Here is a 13469-nt window from a genome sequence, read left to right on the forward strand (position 1 = left end):
AAGCTAACTCAGCCTGGTATATGAACTTTATGGAATATTATTGTTCTGTAAGAAATGACCAGCAGAATGAATACAGAGAGGCCTGGAGAGACTTACATGAACTGATGCTAAGTGATATGAGCAGAACCAGGAGATCATTATACACTTCGACAACGATACTGTGTGAGAATGTATTCTGATGGAAGTGGATCTCTTCAACAAAGAGATCTAACTCAGTTTCAATTGATCAAGGATGGACGAAGCATCTATATCCAAAGAAAGAACACTGGGAAATGAATATAAACTATTTGCATTTTTGTGTTTCTTCTCGGGTTATTTATGCCTTCTGAATCCAATTCTCCCTGTGCAACAAGAGAACTGTTTGGTTCTGCACACATATATTGTATCTAGGATATACTGTGACATATTTAACATGTATAGGACTGCTTGCCATCTGGGGAAGGGGGTAAAGGGAGGAAGGGAAAAAGTCAGAACAGAAGTGAGTGCAAGGGACAATCTTGTTAAAAAAAAACTATCCTGGCATGGGTTCTGTCAATAAAAAGTTATTTTAAAAAATAAAAATAAAAAATAAAGCTAACCGGGCACCAGAAAAAGAGATAAGACTTTGGAGACAATAAAGGATTTGGACTTTAACAGCTGACTGCATTTAGGGTAATTATTGAACTGAAAGGAAGGTTGCTCCCAGAAGCCCCCCAAGAAACCTGCTCCCAGAGAATTTAGAGAAGAATATTACATGGTACCTCCACCTCCCTTCTTTTTCTTTTAAACTCTCTGCCTTCCAACTTCATCATTCAACTCAAACTGCTCTCTCCAAAGTTCCCATCACCTCTTAATTGTTAAATCTAGTGACTTTTTCTTTTTAATCTTCATCTTTCTCCATCTCTCTGCAACCTTTAAAACTATCAATTACTCCCTTATTTGTTTTTCCTCTCTAGTTTTTGGTGACACTGCTCTCTCCCAGTTTTCTTCTTACTTGTATGACCACTGCTTTTAATTTCTTATACTTTATCTCAGTCAACCACAAGGGTCACCCAAGGCTCTATCCTGGGTCCTCTTCTCTTTTCCCTCTATATTATAATATAGATTATTTTTTCCTTATAAATGGTTCCCAAATCTAATTATTTAGCCCCAAGCTCTTTCTTGACCTTCACCTCTGCACCTTCCTAGTAGACATCTCCAAGGCTGAACTCGTTCTTCCCCCAAAACACATCTTTCTTTCTAAATTCTCTTTTACAGTTGAGGGTTCCAGTATCCTCCCAGTCACTGAGACTCACAACCTTTGTATTTCCCTTCCTCACTCTCACTCACACCATATATCTCATTTGTTATCAAATGCTGTTGTTTTGGCTTTTCTAACGTCTCTTTTGTTCTTCCCATCTTAAAAGCCATTTCTTTGGTCCATACCCTCATTACCTCATGCCTGGATTATCGTATTAACCTTCTAATTGGCAGTAATTTTTTTTTCCTTCTTCCCTGCTTTAGGTCTCTCCTTATTTCATCTTCTGCTCAGAAGCCAATTAATCTTCTTAAAGGGCAGGTCCAATCATATCCGTCCCCTACCCAAACACCAGCTTACCGAACTCTTGGTAATGGCCTTCTCTTCCACCTAGGGACAAATTCAAAATCCTCTTTGGCTCTTAAAGTCTGTAACATCCTGGACTTTTTCTATCTTTCCCATCTTTTTTACTCCTCTATATGTACTCTATGCGGTAGTGCACTGACTTCTCTGCTTTATTTTAGAACTTTATCTATAGAACTCTTATCTCCTGACCTTTGGCAGTTCCCCATGCCTGGAGTTCTCATCACTCCTGACTTCCCTGGCTTCTTTCAAACCTCAAATCCCACCTTCCTTCTGAAAGAAGCCTTTCCTACTTAATACCAGAACCTCCCAGCTGGCGAAGGCAGGGGTGAGCTCCCCATCCTTGGGGGTTTTCCAACAGACTAAAGGACCGTGAGCTGAATGGGTAATCCTGGACTTCTTATTCAAGTTCAGATTGATTGGATGACTTCTGTGACCCCTTCTACCCCTGAGATTGGTGACACTTCCCATATCCTCGATTTTGTGTCTCACAATCCAAAATTGCCATAAATAACAGCCAAAGTGAGGCTATGAGGACAATATTGCTTCCCGTTTCTAGCCAGTTAATGGGTCAGTATTTCTCAATTAAACAAGTGACCCATGATTTTTGCTTTAAATTGTGTCATAGCTCACTCTGCTTTTAATTTAATTATATAATATTTAATTAAGTAATATTTATATAATATATAATAATTTAATTTAATTCAGTTTAGCAAGCTTTAATTAAGCACTTCTGATGTATAATCAGATCAAGTCGACAGGCATTTATCTGATCCCTACTGTGTACAGAGCATTGTGCTTACAAACTTCAAATGAGAAAGAGTTCCTGCCGTCAGCACGATTTCTGAAGGGATCACAGAGAAGTAAATGATGAGCAGTCAGAAGAGAGCACTAATAACTGAGGTAGGATCAGGCAGCCTGACTATAGAGGGTTGAAACTGAGGCTTGGAGTAAGCTAAGGATTCTCAAGAGACCAAGATGAGGAAGAAGGGCAAAGGCTTAAGCTTTTCTGCCTGAAGAAAAAACAATTCTGAATAATGTTATTACTCTCAGTCATTCACTTTACAAGTCAATGTTTATTAAGTATCTAGTAAATACCACAGACTGGGGAGTCAAAGCCAAACTGAGACCGGTCCTGCCCTCAGCTAAGGTTTTTAAGAGGCTGAATCTGATTGTTTAGTTTATTCACATCAAGTCTAAATGTCCCTACCTCTCTGCAGATAGGCTAGTGTCATAGAGTCAATATGGGTCAGAGGCAAGATTTGAACTCAGGGCTTCTTGACTTTTTGAAAGTGTTATAAAATGCCCTTCGTACCTCCCTCTCCTGCCTGGAGCTGCCTTTCTCCACCTACCCCTGCTCTATGTTTCAAATGAACCAGGCCAGTCTCAGGTGGGATCTAAGGGAGCCAGCCCCTTAAGGGGCTTTGTCAGATCCCCTACTTTGACCCCCAAGGCTGGTCTGTTCTTCTCCTGACCTAGCGGGGGCTGACTCATTTCTTCATTCTGCTCTACCTCTAGGCAGAGTCTAGGCCTGTTTATTGCCCCCAGACACTTCAGCCCTAACTTAGTGATAAAGTCGTTGGGGGGCTCAAGTCTCATCATTTCTTTGAAAGGCAGACGGACTTTGTTTCCAATATTTGGTGTAACCATGGCTGGAAAGTTTCCTGACTGGATCCAGGTGGAAAAAAAAAAAGGAGGTTGGTTTTTTAGAAACTTCTAAATTCCTGGCAGTGGAAAGGGAAATGGATGAGTCAGTCCTGGGACTGGGGAAGAAAGAAAGGGAGCGCTGGGTGTGCCGGCCCAGTATTCCTGGAAGCCCCCACTCCCGTCCCCCAGCTCCCCATTCCTGGTCAGACGGGGCTCTCATCTTGCCTGGTGGAGGAGAGGAGTAAAGAGAGCACTTGTTTTGGAGGCAGGAGACTTGTTCAGACTCTATCAGCTCTGTGACCCAAGATCGCTGAGACTCATGGGGATGGTCAAACAGCTCTGCCCCGCAGGATGGTGGGGAGAAAAGCCCTTCAAAGGGCAAAGAGGCTCTCCAATCCAAATAGCCATTAGTCGGACCCACCATATAGGTGGCCTTGTATATTATAAACAGATAGTTAGACACATAATAATTAGAAAAATGAGAGAGAACTAACAACTGAGCCAGGAGGTGGCAAGTAACTCCCTGGGCTTTGGAGGAAGGTCCAGATTCTAAGTAGTGGCGGCCAGGAGGGAGTATGTGGAGATCAGTCTTTGCAAAGATTTGGAGGTGAGACATGGAATGAAAGGACAAAGCATAATGAAAGGTCTCTTTGGCTAGAAGGCAGAGCGTGTAAGGGGAATAAGCAACAGGGAGTGAACCTGTGAAGGTAAGCTGGATCCCCACCGTCAGGATCTTTAAATGGCAGGCTGGGGATTGTGTATTTTATCCCAGAATCAACAGCACACGTGTGAAGATTCTTGACCAAGAGAGTGTTGCGGTGAGATTTGTGTTTTATAATCTGCTTGGAGGATAAATTGGAAAGGAAACATAGTACCTCAGATCTAAAGCTAGGAGGAGGCACCCTGTTATTTATGTTGGCGAGAGACCAAAACATAAACTTTAAAAAAAGAGTATATTAACACTTGCCTAATGCGGGATTCTGACATCCTACACCGGCAGACAAGGTTTACTCAACTGGGATGAAGGGTTGAAAAAATAAGAGCCGATTGGCACAAATCCAATCAGAACTGAAACTCAGCCAGGGCATGGCACTGGAATCCTTCCACTTGGGGAGTCTGTTTAGTCATTCATTAGACCTCTTTGCTCTTCACCCAATCCTAAAGCTGCTCCCCTTTGTCTCTCTTCTCTCCTCGTTCACAATACGAATGATAGTTCTGAGAGGCTGAATCCCACACCAGTAATTCCCAACTTGTAGACTTGGGTTGCCTCATGGTGGAGACCATATGGTGACATGGAGAAAGGAACGGGGTTTGGGTTAAATGGGTGAGAAACACTGTGCAGACCATGGCATGTGGTCTGATGAATGGCTCACAGGGCACCCTCATCAGCAGACTGGGACTGGCACTGCAGATGGGTGGGGATTCGGGCCCCAGATTGGAGAGGGGGAAGAAAGTGGGCTCTATTGCTTTTGAGAAGTCAGGTGTGATGAAGAGAGCCATCTGCACCCAGAGAGAGGACTATGGGAACTGAGTATGGATCATAACATAACATTCTCACTCATTTTGTTGTTGTTCACTTGCATTTTGTTTTCTTACTCATTTACTTTCTTTTTTTGATCTGATTTCTCTTGTGCAGCAAGAGAATTGTATAAATATGTTTATACATATTGGATTTAAGATATATTTTAACATATTTAACATATATTGAATTGCTTGCCATCTAGGGGAGGGGGTGGAGAGAAGGAGGAGAAAATCTGGAACACAATGTTGTCAAGTTATCTATGATGTTTTGAAAATAAAAAGCTTTAGGAAAAAAAGAGAAGTCAGGCAAGAATTCTAACAGTGATAAACTTTTTCCGAGTGTGAAGCCCTATCATTTAAATCTCAAAGTTCTTCTGTCAGTGCTGGATGGCTGTGAATTTGAAATGCTCCAGCCCCTGAGAGATCACAGATATAGTTGACCCACAGGGAAATGGAGATACACGTGGTGGCCATGAAAAGGTGGTCACATGTCAATGATCAAGAAGTGGAATAAGGGGCAACAAGGAGATATGTGATTGGCAAAGGAAGTAGCCAGTCATGTACAGAACGATGGGAAGAGAAAAGATAGAAATCCAGAGAGGGTCTGTGCCTAAAAGAGGGACCCTGAATGGCTGGTCTTCTGCAAAAGACTGATGGACAAGTCAATGAGAAGGTGAGGATGGGTGACAGGGTGCCCCACTGCTGAGATAATCCATGCCAGGGAAATCAAAGCTCTGTGGAAATACTGTCGGCACAATGAATTATTAACTGGGCTATGTTTGTGCTATATAGTCATTTGGGTAAGACCTGGACCTCTGCCAGGCCAGGGGGGCCCCACGTTACCTAAGACCCTAGGAGTTAGATTTCTTCCCAATTTCAGAAAAGAAGCTATTGTGGGATCAGACCCAGAGGGAGTTTTTCCATTACCACAAGCGTTTTAAGTTTCTTTGGAGAAGGGCCACAGAAAAGAGAGCCGAAGAGAGGTTTGGAGAAGTGGAGAGTGAGAGATAGGCTAAAAAAAGACCGGGCACTTCAAGAATTGGACTGAAAAGAATTAGCAATGCAGAGGCAACAGACAAAAAAGTAAAACTAAGATTGGGCTGCCATAGGCCCTACAGACATCTCGGAGCAGAAGACTTGGCTTGAAACTACTGGTTGTATATACTTTAACTTATTTAACATGTATGAGACTACCTGCCATCTGGGGGGGGGGGGGGAAGGAGGGGAAAAATTTGAACAGAAAATTTTGCAAGGGTCAATGCTGAAAAATTACCCATGCATATGTCTTGTAAATCAAAAGCTATACTAATAATTAAAAAAAAAAAAAACTACTGGTTGTATCCATTTCTTCCAGGATGGCTGGAAGGTCCAAAAAACGATCTGCTCTTTTCACAGTTTCTAGTAATATAATAACTAATACTCACATAGCACCCAGGAAGTGCTGAGTACTTTACAATTATTATCTCATTTGATTCTCCTAACAACTTTGGGAGGCGGATGCTGTTATTATCTCCATTTTGCACTTGGGGAAACTGATTTGCTCAGTGACTCACCCAGCTTGTTTATGTCTGAGGTCAGATTTGAATCCGGGTTTTCCTGACTGTAGATCCAGGTTCTCTCTCTACTGTTCTACCTAGCTGCCCCTGTAGGAAACTGTAACTTACTCTCTGCTCCATTCTCTAGCTGTAAATTTCTGGTAATTCTATTTTGACTCCCCTACAACAGGACGAGGATTAGCAAGAGATGAATATAAATTGAAATCAAGGAAGAGAGTCAATTCTCTGTAAATGTGAGGAATTTCCCAACTGGGGACTCAGAGCTATTAAGATGGTACTTCTGGCTTTTCATTTACTGTAAACTCCAGGAAACATCAAGGAAAGGGGCCATGTAAACATGAGGGATATTGCCCCTCAGCTAAAGAAATGACAGTTTGTTCTATCAGGGTGTGACTGATTAAATCTCCAGAGACAAAGAGGTCTTTCTGGTCCCGATTCAGCTGTTTATGAGTTATTATGACTTTAGGGAAATTTCTTCCTCTGCTAATCTCTTAGCACTGATTTATGATCCTATAAATTTCTCTTCTTGAAGCCTTTCCTGCACCCTCCTCCCTGCCAGCTTCTAGTACCTTTCTGAAAAAAATTCTCTAATTTTTCTGTGTTTTATATATTAATTGGATATGTTATGTCCGTGTTGTCTCTCTCCCCCTGCCCCCATTAGAATGGAAGCTATTTGAGGTCAGGGACTGTTTGGTTTTGGTCTAAGCATCCACCCTAAAGTGCTGACTAGTTCAGCCTTTGAACCTCAAAGATTTCTTCCAGTCCTGAATCTATGATCCTAAGTCTTACTATTTTTAGTATGAAGGATAGTAAGTAGCCTGATAGAGTGAAATTTGTAGTGCTGTGCATTTGCCTTGTGGCCAAGGGTCTTGGGTTCAAATCTTGCCTAAAATTACCAGGGGATGTGGGATTGATTGGATCAAGAAAATCACAAAGAGGAAGAGCTCAGTAAAGTTTAACTTCCCAAAACATCATGGCCTGGATTTGAGGGCCCAAAGATGTATGCCCATATTGTCCTTCATGCCTTCTGGTTTTTAAATGATTGAGTATAAACAAGATAATATACTTAATTTGCACTGACTAAATTATATTCGTTCCTTTGTTTATCTCCAGGAGAATTTTTATAACTTTCTTGAGAGCAGTCCTAAGTTCTTTTTCATTTTGTCTTTGTTGAATGAATGAAAGATTGAAACAGTGGCTTAATGTATACGTGACCTACCGTGAGTTCTAAATGTCCTTTTCTTTTGTTGTTTCATTTTTGCTTAGGACCTGCTGCTGAACTACCTCCTGACTTTACTTCACCATGGGATTAAAAAAGCCTCCGGATGGTGGATGGGGCTGGGTGATTGTCGTGGTCTCCTTCCTCTCTCAGTTTCTGTGCTATGGGTCCCCACTGGCTGTCGGAGTCTTATACATCCAATGGCTGGATCTCTTCCATGAAGGGAAAGGAAAGACCGCCTGGGTTGGATCCCTCGCCAATGGAGTTGGCTTGATTTTAAGTAAGTAATTCTACATAAATGGCTGTTTTGTGAAGGGAAGTGAAAAATCTGGTATTAAGTTGCTTTAGGGATCTCTGAGTTGGAGTCTGAGGAGCTGATCTTCCCCTTGTGGGGCTTCCATTCTCTTCTCTGTAGAAAAAAGACACGATAATCTCCAAAGTCTGTTGACGCTTGACATTTGTTACTTTGGGATTTAGGACCATCTCATAGAGTCATCCTTGCTCAAATCATGGAGTGTGGGGAACAGGGGAAGGTTTGGAAGCTGAAGGCTATCCTGCCAAACTCTGCAGTGCACACAATGGGGTCTTTCTGTGCATCCATAGGATGTGCTGGTTACTTGCTCAGTCAGTGGTTTGGACACAGGACATTTAGCACTAATTACGAACTCTGAGGCAAGCGTTGGGATATGGAGGCAAGAATAAAATGGTTCCTGCCCTCAAGGAGTTTCCATTCCACTGGATGACGTTTGATGTGGATTCAGCCATATCAATACAAGTCAAATCACATTAACTAGACTAAAACAACAACTTGGTAAAGGTAAAACAGGATACTAAATTTAAGGTTAGAGGACCTGGGTCAAATTCGTAATTCTGCTTAATTCTACTCCATGTAGTAAGTCATATGATCCCACCTCTGTGGGGCTCTGAAATTAAGGGGTTGCATAAGATGCTTGTTTCCCACCCCTTCTTCTCCTCCAAATGCGTTTCCACAATTATCTAATATACCCCTTGATTTTTTGATTAATAGGTCTAATAGTGTTGCCGAATCTTAATTTTTTAATGATCACTTTTATAAGATAATTCTAACAATCCACAATGAACCTTTTATTGAGTTTTGTCTTCCAAGTTTATCCTCAGAGTCTACAGAGATATACTGATCCTTCATGCTTCCTCCTAAGAAACAGACTCTTCCAAGTTTCTCACTTATCTTGATGATAAGAACTAACAGTTTTATTGTGCCTTTACATTTGCCAAGCACGTGGACTCATTACAGCATTACAACCACCCCAGGAAATGGGAAATTCCTATATCACTGTCCCCATTTTACAGAGAAAACTGAGGGTTAGAGGAGTGTTGGAACTTGTCTTTAGTTACATAGCTACAGAGACCATTCTGACTCTGGATCTAACACTCTAGCTACTCTGTTAAGATACTGTACAGGAAGAAGTCATTTTTTTGTCTGAAAAGCGACCCCCCCAAATCTACCTGGTTTACAAGTTGTTGAATTTTTCCTGGGCCTGAAGCCTGAGCTGTTAGAACATCCCCTCTGTAAGCCTCCATCTAGACACTTGTCTATGTCATCCATTAACAGAACCCTTCTAGAGTAGTTTGTCCAGTGGCCTAATGTTCTCATCGGTCCTGGCCTGTCCATCAGATTGCTCTCCTAAGGATTCATTGCAGTCTTGTAGGAAAAGCTGGAGGACACTCTAAGGCTCTCAGATGTATGGCTTTGGGAAAGCCTTTTATTTCCTCAGAACCTCTTCGTCCTTGTCTATAAAATAAGGGGATTGCATGAGAAGACACTTTGGATCTGGGGCCCATTGTCGCGGGGCAAACGTCCCAGCAGAACCATCTGTTTCTTCTTCCTACCTTTCAAACCCACTTGACCCACTCCAACTTCCCTCCAGGAGAAAGAGGGAGATTCTCATCTTTAGGTGCAAAAAGCATGAGTTTATTAGATTTTATAGGTTGTATTGCAGGGCTTATGGCTGTCAAGCTTGCTGTTTTTTCACTGTTGTGTGATATGGTCTGAGTGTAAATGGACTTCAGAAGCAGAAATATAACTGAATGATCACAAGCAGGTCTTCTTCCATCACAGCAGGCCCCAAAAAGCATTTATGTGCTGAGGTCTGCCAATCAATCACAAAAAGGCCGATTCTCATCCTATGGGAAAGACTTTGCTAGTGACAATTTACACTTCTGGGGCTTCCTTCCCCACCTTCCACCCCCACAAGGAGTGTGGCAGATTGAAGTGTGAACATGGGTAGCGAGTTAAAAATCTGCTGGCGTTTGGCTAGGTACTTCTCTCGAGATGATCATTTTTACTTCTTAACATTTTCATCATTTTCAAAAAATTTTCCTTTGCTCTTCTTCCTTTTTAATCTTTTCAGACTAGACCTTTGATTAGTCACTCATTGAGCAAATATTTATAAGTACTTATGTGCCAAGCAATGTGCTAAGTGCTGGTAAAGTATAGAAAGGCAAAAATAACGTCCTTGTTTTTAGACAATTCTCATTCTGATGGAAAGACAGCATGTCAGTAGTTAGGTACACACAAGACAGATTCACAGGTCAAAAGGGAGATAATCTTGAAGGGAAGAAACTAATACGGGAGTGGAACAAATTTCCTGCAGATAATGAGATTTGATCTGAGTCTTGAAAAGGGAGTCGGGAGATAAAAGTAAGAAGGGGGAGCCTTCCAGGAATGAGGGGTAAGTGCCTGGAGCAAAGATGGAGTCAGGAGATGGGCTCTCCTGTCTGAGGAACAGCAAACATCTCTGGATTATCAAGTATCAGGAGGGGGAGCAGAGCGTGAAGAGATTGGATAGGTAGGAAGGGCCAGTGGTAAAAGGCTTTAAAAGTCAAACATGATTTTTCCATCTGATCCTGGAGACAATAGGGAACCTTTTTTTGTGGTCAGAACTACTAATTAAGAATGTCAATTTGGCAGTCAATGGATTCCACTGGGGAGAGACTTTGAGAAAGGGAGACCCACTGCCGCAAGAGAGCATGTGTGAGGGCTCCTTGGAAAGATCCAACTGGAGGTGACCTGAGGTGGGATCTAGGGAACTTCTGACATGGAAACCCCTCTGCCATACAGATTGGCAACTCCTTTTTAGCAGATAGTTTTAGTTGCCTGCAGCATTGAGTCATATGTATGGGCTAACAAATAAATGCTATAATCGAATAGTAATTTCTTCATAATACAGCTGAAAATGATCAGATGAGGTGATCTCTATGGTTCCCTTCCGGGAGGCGCCAATCCCACTGTCTGTACCCAGATCAGATCACCTCTAGTGTAATATGTTCCAAACTGGGTGCCTGACCCATTTTCGAGAAGCTTTTGATGAGCTGGACAGTGTCAAGAAGACAGTGGCTGTGATGGTGAAGGACCTGGGGGATAAACCCGGGGAGGATCTGTTTAAGGAACTGAAACATTTAAATTAGAGAAGAAAAGACTTGGGGGAAGGACAGGGAGACATCATAACCAGCTTCAATTATGTGGAAGAGAGAATAAAATTGCTTTATTTGGTCCCTGAGGGAAGAACTAGAAATCATGTACAGAAACTTTGGACGCTCAGATTTAGGCTGCTAATTTGAGCTATTTAAAATGTTGTTTTAGGGCATAATAGGGTCCCTCTCATTTGAAGTCTTCAAGCACCTTAAAGGTCACCTTATAGAGATGATGCTTATTAGACTAGATTGCCCCTGAGGTCCTTCCAATCTTGAAACTTTGAGCTGTTGTGATCTCTAAGGCTCTTTCCAGCTCTGAGTGAATGAAAGAAATGGATAAACAAAAACAACACTTATTAAGGCCTTATTTTGTGCCAAGAGCTGGAGTTGCAAAACAAAAGCAAAGTCAGTCTTGTCTTCAAGGAGTTTATGGTCCAGTAATAGGGAAATAGCATCCTAAATCCAATGAAATATTGGTCAGCTATCTTTAGGAGTGCACTTTCCTGTTCAATATTATTTAGAGCAGGGGTCCTCAAACTTTTAAAATAGGGGGCCAGTTCACTGTCCCTCAGACTGTTGGAGGGCCGGACTATAGTAAAAACAAAAACTTTGTTTTGTGGGCCTTTAAATAAAGAAACTTCATAGCCCTGGGTGAGGGGGATAAATGTCCTCAGCTGCTGCATCTGGCCCACGGGCCATAGTTTGAGGACCCCTGAGAAGTTTATTGTCTTATGGCTTTCACATTTCTTAGAGGTCAGATGTATATGTCTCCTTTAAAAGCCTGAGAATTCCAAGATTTTCCATCATTTGAGTGAGGTTATTTCCAAGTCCTAAAGGTTCCTAGTTCATTATGAAGAACAAATGTTGCTTATATCCATTGGATCTATAAACACTGACCTGAAACGATGGCGGAAACGTGAAGGTCTACAGATAAATGAGACTCCGTGAAATCAGCAGTACAATAAAAAGTGAACATCTTTGCTGGAGATTTGTCCCTATTTGTGCTGGCAGAACTGTAACGGTCTGCTCTTCAATCAGCAATCGTTTTTCCTTTGTGTGGGTCACAGAAATAGGGGAAATACAGTCCTCTTCTGATGACTCATTTTGATGGGAAGGAGACCCAAACCCTTGAATGCTACACTCAAGTTCTGACAGGTTCTGCCGGGATAGAAAGGCTTTGTATTTGGGCCAGGAAAGGGACCACTGTGTTTGTTCAGCGAGAACCAGCCTATAGAAGTGCGAGGGGTCAATTTCCAACTTCTCTACTGAAGGATGAAATCTTCAGTGCCATCAAATCACAAGAACTATCCACTCAGGCAAAGCTAATCCTGAGAGCCTAGAGCACAGAGCTGAAGTGTTTAGTGACCACCTGCTGTATACACCCTTCAGGGAGCAAAAGTTGCTCTGGGGGGAAATTGGAAGGCGCCCCAAATGGTGACGGTCATTGATGATCTAAGACTCCCTAGGAATCTGGGACTTTTTATTTGATCTTAAATGTTCCTTCAGGCTGGGGAGGGGGAAATCGCAGCTCCGCTAAACTTACTGTTTGTTTTTATTTTACTTTTAGGTCCCATATGTAGCCTCTGTGTTTCATACTTTGGTGCAAGACCCGTCACGATTTTCAGCGGCTTCATGGTGGCCGGGGGCCTCATGATCAGCGCCTACGCCCCAAACATTTACTTTCTGTTTTTTTCCTATGGAGTTGTTGTTGGTAAGAAACCTTGTAATTATCCATGGGTTTTAACTGTGTACAAATCAAATGATATTTGTGTGTATGTGTATCAATTAAAAATAGATTTAGTCATTTTACATCTTTATTTCTAAATATATTCATCTTCTCTCCCTTTATAGAGAACCATCCATTATAAAAAAAGAATGAATCACAATAAAATAATAATCAATAGTAGCTAATATCTAGGCTGCTAGGTAATTAAACAGAGAAACATTCGGACCTGAAGTGAGAAAGGCCCGAGTTCAAATCCTCCTCAGATATTCTAACTACATGATCCTGGGCAAGTCACTTAACTTCTGTCTCCTTCAGTTTTTGTATCTGTAAAAGGAGACTATTCATAGCACTTATATACCACAGGGTTATGGTGAGGATTGAATTATTCGTATTTGTAAAGTACTTAGAAGAGTGCCTAGCACATAGTAGGTGATATAGAAATGTTAGCTCTTGTTAGTATTAAAAGCTATTTACAACTAGTTCATCCTAATCTAGAGTCATGATCATCAAGTGAAATGATATTTGTGAAGCACTTCACACAGTGCCTGGCACATAGGATGTGCTACAGAAATCTTAGCCATCATCCTCATCATCCTCATCCTCATCCTCTATTTATATCTAAAGCCATTGTGAACATCAGTCAGTTCCCGCGTGAACATCAATGTTTGCTAAGTATTTTGAACACATTAAAGAAGTACCTAGATGCTAGCTGCCATTTTTAGGATTGTTATTGTTTCTTTCTAAATTAAAGCTTTTTATTTTATTTAT

The 13469-nt window shown here is 41.6% G+C and overlaps 1 protein-coding gene across 1 annotated transcript in view; it reads left to right on the forward strand.

Moving 5' to 3' along the window:
• SLC16A9 (solute carrier family 16 member 9) overlaps positions 1–13469 on the forward strand; it is a 41669-nt gene that overhangs the window by 13866 nt on the left and 14334 nt on the right. The window contains exons 2-3 of the mRNA XM_051982622.1: positions 7570–7802; positions 12543–12686. Coding sequence (XP_051838582.1) covers positions 7607–7802; positions 12543–12686 — 340 coding nt within the window. The 5' untranslated portion in view covers positions 7570–7606. The remainder of the gene's footprint in view (positions 1–7569; positions 7803–12542; positions 12687–13469) is intronic.

This window comes from Antechinus flavipes, chromosome 2, assembly GCF_016432865.1.
Source record: "Antechinus flavipes isolate AdamAnt ecotype Samford, QLD, Australia chromosome 2, AdamAnt_v2, whole genome shotgun sequence".
Taxonomy (NCBI): domain Eukaryota; kingdom Metazoa; phylum Chordata; class Mammalia; order Dasyuromorphia; family Dasyuridae; genus Antechinus; species Antechinus flavipes.